Source organism: Nicotiana tabacum, chromosome 5, assembly GCF_000715075.1.
Source record: "Nicotiana tabacum cultivar K326 chromosome 5, ASM71507v2, whole genome shotgun sequence".
NCBI classification, from domain to species: Eukaryota; Viridiplantae; Streptophyta; class Magnoliopsida; order Solanales; family Solanaceae; genus Nicotiana; species Nicotiana tabacum.
In genome coordinates, this window is record NC_134084.1 from 152911079 (window position 1) to 152921050 (window position 9972).

Genomic DNA, 9972 nt, shown 5'->3' on the forward strand with positions numbered 1-9972 from the left:
AACCTGAAGTATAAGAAATGGAAAGCACAACACCCATTGCTCACACGTTCCTTATTCGTCTGTTTGCTAATATTCAGGAGGTTAAAGAACTTGTGCACCGATGGAGCCCTTGGAAATATAAATTGTTGCTTCCTCAAATCCCGTCCGAATTCAATGTACCCGGCTATCTCCTCCAAAGTAGGGGTGATCTCAAAATCCGAGAAATGAAAGACATTGTGGACAGGATCCCAAAAAGTTACCAAAGCTTTGACCAGATCTTCCCGCGGTTTGATTTCAAAGATGTCTATAAGAGCACCCAAGTACTTTTTCACCCATTTCTGACCATCTTTGTCTAGATCATTCCACCACATACGCAAATGTAACTGAGCCTGTTCCCTGACCACTTTTGGCGGTTCCTGGATGGTATTCATTTATTCCTGTGGAAGATTAAGGTTAGGGTTGACTCTAATGGACCCTTTTGTAAACAGGTTTTGAAAAACAAATCAAAGAACCATGATTTCCTCCCCTATATGCCAATTTTAGCCAAGTGACTATTTTTGCAAATGTGGCCCCTTCCTAATTTCACATGAATTTTGAGGCCGGGGAGGATTATTTTATGACACTTCACAAACTTGTCCATTCTTCTACAAAAATAGCCTTTCGACAACTGAAAAATACTCTGAGGCTATCTCGGCAAGAATGGTTTAAGACATTGCCGAAGCTGGATCGACTTATTTTGATCAAAAATCTAGACATGCATTCCCTTGACAACCGACTTTTCTTGTTTTGTTTTCTTTTCTTTCTTTTTCTTTTGCAAAAATAAGGCCGAACCTTATGTAGGTTGCCTACGTATCCCACATCTGGTGAGAATCAGACCTGCATAGTTCGGTCAAATAAAACAAATTATTTTTTAAAACAAGAGTCTCTCCTTTTTTTTTATTATTTTCATTGGCAAATAAAATGTTTTTAAAAAACAAAAACTTTTCCTCTTCTTTTTTTCTTTTTCATCTCGTTGGTAAATGAAACATACTATTTGAGAACAAAAACTTTATTTTTTCTCTTTCTTTCTTCCCTCTTTTTATTTTTTTGAAAATTCGGCAGAGTTTCGACACTATTTGGACATTGGATTTTTTTCAGAACAGGCGATTAACTCTCTTTTACTCTCATACTGCTATTCCTCTTTTCTCAACTTTTTCCAATATTCGTAAGCCGGTCAGCATGCAAGTCCGAAGCAAATAAATGCACAAGTAGCAAGTAAGATGCATCAGGATAGTCTTTTTGTTTCGGGTGCAACTGTCCTAGATAGACCCAACCCCTGTGTTGAGTCTCCAAAGTCAAAATGCACATGATGCAATCAAACGTCCTACTAGGGATCCGACATGAGGCTGTATTTTTGTAGGTTTAAATCCTGGGGTTTTGGTCTAGACTTGGGGTACCCGAGCGGACGACAGGGGCCGAGGAGGGGGCGACGTACCGAGAGCACTGAAGTCTACCCGGCCTTGTCGCTTGCCCAGCCTCGTTCTATTTGGTATAATTTCTACAGAAAAAGCGGGCCACGCAAATGTGTGCACCATTTTAAGAAGACTTAGAGAGGTGGCGTAAGAAAACATTTATATACAATTTAAACTATAATAAAGCAGTAAACAAATAATATTTAGCACAAAAGATTCACAGAATACAATAATATTAACAATAAATGAAGCCAAGTAAAAATCATTAACAAGCTCGAATTCTTGAACCCTGAACCAAAGATTCTGGGTTCGTTCCCCAGCAGAGTCGCCAGAGCTGTCACACCTCCTTTTTACCTACACCCCGTAAAAGGTGTATAAAGGGAGTTTTTCCAATTTAAGTGACAATCGATACGAGATTATTTATTTATTAAAAATCAGAGTCGCCACTTGGGATAATTTATGGTGTCCCAAGTTACCGGTTTAAAATTCCGAATCGAGGAAGATGACTCTATTTATGGTCTGCGACCACAGAAATCCAGGTAAGGAATTCTGTTAACCCGGGAGAAGGTGTTAGGCACTCCTGAGTTCTGTGTTTCTAGCACGGTCACTTTAATCATACTTGGCTTAACTAAGTTGTTTAATTGTTGAACTTAGAACCTATGTGCATTTGCCTCTTTTAATAAAAAAATCTTTAAACAGGTCACGCGTACGTGTACCCAGTTGTTTGGCGTGTCAAAAATCATGTCACGCGAACGTGTCCACAATTAATAATGCTTTATTAATTATTGGAAAGATTTGGCCGAAGTTGCGCGAACGCATACCTCGAGTTACTTTTAGAATTGGATTCGTAACTATGTTACGCGAACGTATACACAGTCGCGATAGTAGTCTAAGTTAAACCTAAAGCAGACTACGAGTGTTTAAGGTTATTTTATACTAGGTTAATGTTAATGCGAGGGTCATAGAAATTCGTTAAATGGCACACCTCTATTTATAAGGATAAACAAGTTTAATTAAAACGAAGGCCATGCAATTGTGATTTTGGTTTGGCATGGTGCACCTCGACTTAATTACAAAGAAATATTTTAGACTAATGTGATTTAAGACTAAATTTCCGTGACTATTAAAGAAAGGATGCGTCGGGATTTCAAGTGTTTGGGCCGCGCCTGTTAGCGAAAATCAATAGCAGTAGTTAGATGAAAATCGTAAGGCTTCGAAGACCAGGCCACAGGAGTTAGCCTGGACCAATAGCCGTGATCAAAACGCGGTAATAGGTACAAATGAAACCCAAAAAGGCAGCAACATCCAATTGATTATTATCTTCTAAAAAACACACTGAACAGGGAATAATAATAAGAATTCAATCCCCATTTCGAACAAGCTAAATCATCAACACACTACATGAAATCCAAATCCCAGCCGTGATCTTATCAATGCTAATGAAAGCCCCACATAATTTAAAAAGAGTTTTACAACTCGCTGAAGCATAAATCCATTGTTTAGATCACAATTCTCCAAGGACACAAATACCTCATTTGAATTCCACAAGACAATGCACTAGAAGATTGTGACACAAGGTTCAAAGCCTGAAATTAACTAAGCTAAATGTAAAACTAATTTAAACTGAATCACACCTTGACCCTTGCTATAGGAAAACATACGTCCAGTAGTATTGAGACTCACTACACAGATCAAACTCAGAAGCTATAACACTGAATCATCTATCCAACTTGCATGCCAAATTTAAATCCATACCATAATATCCTTAGAAGCCTTACTTAGTACATATTTAGAAGGAATTTCGAATCAGCTGCATTTAAACCAATCCAAATACCAACCTTAACACAAACAAACAATATAAATGACTATATTTCAAAAGGGCTAGACATCGACCGAGCTACCACATCATATGATATTCAGAGCTCAGTCCTTAATCACATATCTATAGTTTGAAGGGTAGTAAACTAGAGCAGATAAACAAAATGAACAAGTAAGCTAATTTATGAACCAACTAATGATGAATACGACTCAAAGCTCCAGGTTTCCATTTTTGATTCCAAATCAAGCATTACATTTAGGGGGAAATGCCTAATTATGTACCTGAATATCAGCAAAAGACCAGAAATTAGCTTGAAATTTAAGAGGAAACAACAGTTCAGATCAATAGCAACAGAAACAAGCCCCAGCTCCCAATTTGAACCACATTCCAATCCAGATAAATCAGATGAGCTCTCAGAAAACAAAAGAAAACTTCAAGAGTTGCAGGAAATTTCTAATGGAATAAGAGTCTTCAGTCTTTCTTTGCCATTTTTTTGTTGCTTTTTCTCTGATTTTTCAGTTTTTTCTTTTTAGCTCTTCATCCTTGCCTTCCAAGGCCAGTAAGAATGCCTTATAGGCCAACAAATATGGCAGACCCAAAAGTTTCCCTTTGCACTTCTGGTCCCTCCCTGATTTTTATTGTTGCTTAAACACCCCTAGTTTAAATTCTATTTTTTTGCAAAATAGTCCCCTCCCCAGCTTTCTAGAAGCTTCCTCAATCAGTTATAGAGAGATTTTCTACTTACAATTCCCAGATTACCCTTAAAACCCCCTGTTATTTACCCCTCAATTATTAACTATGGTTAAGCTAAACCACAGTCCAAATAAACCAGCCTCTTAACTAGGTCAGGGGTGACCATAGTTACTATGAGAGGCTTGAATACTCGGAAGCGATTAAACGAAACCATAGAAAAAAGAACAAATCCAAAACTGGAGGGCAAACTCAAAAACTTCTGATTTTAGGTATGCATCAAATTTAACTAATCAAACTCAGCATTGCACTTCACTACTAAAGATCTTCAGAAAAAGAAACAAATAAAAACTAAGCAAATAAAAGTAGAAAATACTACAACATATAAAATTAGTGAGAAAAAGGAGGGGGAAAATCAGAAACTTAAAACCTAAAACTAAACAAAAATGGACAAACAAAATCAGGGCACAATTATTAAAAATTGAGAAGAATGAAAAATAAATGAAGAGAAATAAATACAAACAAACAGATTAACCTAAGGGGGGGGGGGGGACTAGGTTCGAAACTAATTTCAGTTAGAAGAAGGCCCAAATACCTGGAGAGGAAAAAGAAGAAGAAGAATAAAAGGTGAAATAACAAGAACGAACAAAAGACTAAGAAAACTCACCGATTAGATTCGAAATCCATCGGAGACAAAAGCCCTAATCAAAGCTAAGGTCGATCGTTTGAACTTCAAAACTCGAAGAAGGGGGCCTTCTGACCATACATGTACCAGGATTGACGAAAAAGTGGTTTCGAACTTTTGGGGCTGACTTCAGATTCAAGATTCGCGGAGCTCCGGGCAGATTCGAAGGAGAGTAGTTGTGGATTTGGGATGAGGGGATCCTGGGGCTCATGGGGTGTAATTTTGGGGCCAATCGGATGAGTTAGGTTTTCGATCATTTCTTTCGATTCAAGATTCGAGAGGCTGGGTTAGTATTCGAAAGTGGGGATTTGTATATTCGGAAAGAGGAGAAGGAGGGGAGTGTTTAGTGTAAGTTTGGTGGCGATTGGACGCCGGCACCGCCATCAATGGTGGTAGGGAATCCCGACGGCTTCTAGGGTTTCTCGGAGGGGCTTTGAGAGAGACGAAAGCTGGGGGGGGGGTAACGTTTGGACATTAATATATTAAATGACCCAGGCTTCTCGTCCGTTCGATCAAGAGACCTCGACGGTCCTGATCTGATGCCCATGAAACGATGTCGTTTCACTTAGTTGGGGGAATGGACCGGGTAGAGGTGGGTTTGGGCCGGGTATTAGGGCGATTCGTTTGGGCTGGGGACAAATAAATGGGGTTTAGCTCAGATTTTCCTTTCATTATTTCCTTTTTTCCAATTCATTTTTCTTTTTTAACAAAAATCTTTTTCTTTTTCCAAAATTAAAATTAAAACTTAAATTGAATCCTAAACCAAATTATCCTACCACATTAAATTAATTAACCCTAATAATTGTTACTACCAATAATTAAAAATCAAATTAAAGGAAAAACTACCAAAATTCGAAATTAAAATTAAAAGTGCAAAATAAACTATTTTTGTGATTTTTCCCATTTTTATAAGATAATTAATTTGTCTATTAATCCTAAAATATAAAATTAAATCCTAAATGCAAATGCAACATATTTTTTGTATTTTCTCATCAATTAAAATGCACAAACAAAATACAAACAATTAACAGAAAATGTCACAAAATCCGACAAAATTGCAAACACTGACAGAAATTATTTTGTTTTGAATTTGTTGGAGAAATACATATAGGGCGAAAATCACGTGCTCACAGTTGTTTTTAAATTAAAACTAGAATTCTATTACATGTCCAAAATGCCGAATCTAAGTTAGCAGTCTAAAGTTTTATTAACTGGCTAGTCAATAATTTTACCAATCTTGTAATTTAAAATATTACTCTTTCATGTGTAAATGCAAAATTACTTTGAATTAGCAAGATAATAAATGTATGATAATTTAGAGAGACATAGAACTAAGACATGGAGATCTAGCAAGTAAATATATAAATGTTGGTTATCTATTTTTAGAATAAATATTCAAATGATATTCACCCCTATGATGTTCTTAATAAGTAAATATACAATACATTAATGGTACGTTATTTGAGTTCTCACAATTTTCAAAATCACATAGATGAAAAAAAACTTTAATCATTCATCTGTTAAAGAATTTTAATAGTCAACAATGCTAATTAGTAAATTCGACACATGATTTGTATAGGAACTATTGGGCGAGCCTGAATATTAAATGATAGGTGTATTTAAGGCACACAGTCAGGCGTTTGGGGATGTAAGCCCCACAGAACTACGCTCGATAATTGAGTCTCAAAGCGTTTCGATAGTGCCCTTCTCCGGGGCGAGCTCGAGACGAATTCCAAAAACACCTTTTATAACACTGATATATATTATTTATTTGGATGATTTCCTTCTTTAATTAGCTAGTCAATTATTTGTTCAATTTGAATGAAGGAATATAGCAACCCAACAACGTTTACAGCTGGTGTGGTGCTAACCCATTACTAGATCAGCAAAAAGTAATTAAGCCAATACTTAAGGAGCACTGCTCTTTTTCCATAAGCCAAGCAACTCATCCTCACATGCGCGATGCGTCAGCCACTCGTTAATTGCCTTCCCCCTAGCAGGCAGATATATAGGAGAAAGTTTCATTATATAATCGTGATTGAGTACGATTTTTTCCTCTTTTTTTAATTTATTTTCGAATACATAGCAGGATTTAAAGCTTATTGGTACATGTATTGGTTGAAAAAAGATATTACACGTGGACTATTAGTAAGCTGACGAAGCATGACGCGTGGAATAACGATATAGCAACAAGTGGGGCTTCCAATTAATGAAATTAATAATACAAGGAAGGTGCGGGAGAAACACCCATGAGACAATACAGAGAAGAGAACCGAGTCTGACAGCTATCAAAGAAGAGGCGTGAACGAAGTGAATAGAGGTTAAAAAGAGGGGAAGATACACGAATCAGAAGTAAATAAGGAAGGGGAATCAGAGCAATTACAAGGAATCTATAGCTAATATGTCAGTTACGGTTATCTATGTTAATGGACAATCAATACAATTAATGCCCATAATGAATTCAAATTAAGTGTAAAAACTGTTATGATTGTACGCTCCTATATAAGGATAAAGAATTTCATTCGTAAGGACATATTATAATTACTACTAAAATACATTCTATTATTCTCTGCTTTATCAAAGTTTCCAACCTTGATTTTAGGAATTGTTTGTCGATTCATTCCTTATTTCTCTTTGTCAAATTTCCCTATCGTTTTTATTATTTTCCTAAAAGATTATTGAGAAAGTGAAGTAAAACTTGGTTATCAGTAACTTGTTTTCTTCTAAATATAGACTTTAATTGAGAAATTTATTTTTGGTTAAACAAATTGGTTCCGATACCGGAAATCTGATAATCTTTTCACTTTCCAAATCTTTTTTCTGACAACCAACTATGTCAATTGTTAACGACAATAACCAGCTGAACGCACAGGAGGGAGAAACTCCACCACTCCTCTTTACATCAGGATCTCCTCGACAGTCCCATGACGAATCACCTGAAATATATACGTCACGTGCTAATGATCAACAAGGGGACGAATAAACTGTCGAACAAGACACTCTAAAGAAATTAATTGCAGAATACGTGAATAGTGATCTTCGAGCCTTTGTTAGGGGATTGCCAAATGCGCCATAAACTCCTCCACAACCCTAGAAAACCCACGGTCGAGGCTCGACAATTCTGGAAGTGGAGGAACTCCTTATGAATCTCGTGATGAAAGGTCACGTACACCAAATAATTTTGATTTACAAAGTTTGGTACTAACTTTGTAGAAACAGTTGAAAGAGCAAAATGATCGCATAGAGCAAATACCTGGCATACCGCCCGTGATCAAAAGGGTAGATATTGATAAATATTCACAACCACCCTGGAAGACAAGTGCAGTACCTTTTCCGATTCCTAAAAAGTTTAAAATGCCTGATATTCCAAAATATGATGGAATAACTGACCCTTGAGATCACGTAACTGCGTTCACCACTGGCATGAAAGGCAATGATTTAACTAAGCAGGAAATCGAATCAGTTTTGGTTAAAAAATTTGGTGAAACACTCACGAAAGTAGCATTAACGTGGTATTCTCTTTTACATGAAAATTCTATTGATTATTTTGCTGAGCTTGCAGATTCATTTATAAAATCACATTTGGGAGCTCGAAAAGTTGAAAAAAAAGGATGGAAGACATCTTTAAGGCAAAACGAGGGAATACAGAATTACCTGGGGAATTTGTAGATATATTCCAATGTGAGAGGATAATGTTACCACGAGTACCTGACAACTAGGCAACTATGGTGTTCACAAGCAATTTAAACGAGAAAAGTTCAGAAGCTACGAGGAGGATAAAGGAAAGTTTGCGAGAATTTCCAGCAACAACTTGGAATGATGTATACAAAAGGTACAACACGAAGCTGCGGATAGAATAAGATACGGTTGCACAACCAATGGTTAATGAAAGAGCAGGATCGAGACGTTCAAATCAGAAAAAGAACCGAAGAAAATAGGCACGAGCCTTACATGGGACCTACAAGGCAAAATTCTCGGTCTAATCAAGAAAACATATGATTTGAATCGAGATCGAGGCAAAAAGATACGAGCTCTTCATCTAGATTCAGAAAGGAACGGGATGCACGAGGCACCGACTCCAATACACATGCAAGGATCGGAGATTATAGTTTTGATGTCGGTACCTCCGAGTTAGTAACTGTTTTAAGAGGTATGAGAGATAAGGTACGGGGGCTTAAAGAAATGAGATTAGACCCGAGCAAAAGGAATCCAGATTTCTGGTGTGAATTTCACAACGATCATGGCCATAGAACAAAAGATTGTAGGTTACAACAGGGAGAAGTCGAGCATTTGTTGAAGCAAGGTTATCTAACTAACCTATTCAGTGAGAAAGGAAGACATTCATATATGAAGAATAGACAAGAACCCCCAAAACCCCCATCTCCAAAAAGAACATTCAATGTAATAATCGAGGAAGATGAGTTCAATGGTGTGACAAGTACAGCTGCAAAAAAGACGTCAAAAGACACGATCACTCATGGGAAGGGAGTTCGCCAAGTCTTGGATGGAGACAATATAACATTTGATGATGAAGATGTAGACGGCTTGATTATTCCTCACAATGATACATTGGTAATATCTCTACTTGTACCCGATACTAACATAAAATGAGTTTTGATTGACTCAGGTAGTTCCGTGAATATCATTTTACTAAGGGTGGTGAATGAAATGCAAGTAACGACAAGGTGATACGAAAGGCACAGTCTTTGTCCGAATTTGATAATTCAAGCGTTATCACAAAAGGGGAAGTAGTGCTTACCACGTTTGTAGAAGGGGTTATCAAGGACACAAAGTTCCAAGTGATAGATGCAAACATGGCTTATAATATAATTCTGGGAAGACCATGGATGCACAATATGGATGTTGTACCATCCACGTTGCATCAAGTTATTAAATTTCCTTCATATTGGGGGATTCGACGAATTCATGGGGATCAACAGGCTTCTAGAAGTATCAATTCAGTGGTGGTCACAAGCACAGTAAATGATGTTACAGATGAGAAATAACAACTACAAAATTCAGTTGGGGATGTTGTAATACAAACCTCAACTGAAGCCATTCTATGACAAACTGATGTTGATTCAAGACCCGATGTTATTCAAGAGCCAGAAGAAAATGAAAACATTAAGACAACTACTGAAGAACTCGAAGCTGTAGTGCTATTTATACACCTAGCTAGATAGAAAAGTTTACATCGGAGCAAATCTAAGCCCAGAAATGAAAGGTAAATTAATTGATTATTTAAAAGCTAACACAAATTGTTTTGCTTGGTCTCATTCAGATATGATAGGTATACCACCGAAGGTGATGAACTACAAACTGAATGAGGATCCCATCGTATCCACCTG

At 37.0% G+C, this 9972-nt stretch overlaps 1 protein-coding gene across 1 annotated transcript; it reads left to right on the forward strand.

Annotated features, from left to right (window-relative positions):
* Positions 1 to 8806: 8806 nt before the first annotated feature.
* LOC142181041 (uncharacterized) lies at positions 8807 to 9630 on the forward strand. The gene is made up of 2 exons (XM_075253155.1): positions 8807 to 9196; positions 9310 to 9630. The coding sequence occupies exons 1-2, from the start codon at positions 8807 to 8809 to the stop codon at positions 9628 to 9630; spliced, it is 711 nt and encodes a 236-aa protein (XP_075109256.1).
* Positions 9631 to 9972: the final 342 nt, after the last annotated feature.

Coding starts and splice junctions, on each gene's coding strand:
- LOC142181041 (XM_075253155.1), top strand. CDS start 8,807: ATGAGATTAGACCCGAGCAAAAGGAATCCAGATTTCTGGTGTGAATTT. Junction 9,197..9,309: donor TTCCTCACAATGATACATTG/GTAATATCTCTA, acceptor AGTAACGACAAG/GTGATACGAAAGGCACAGTC.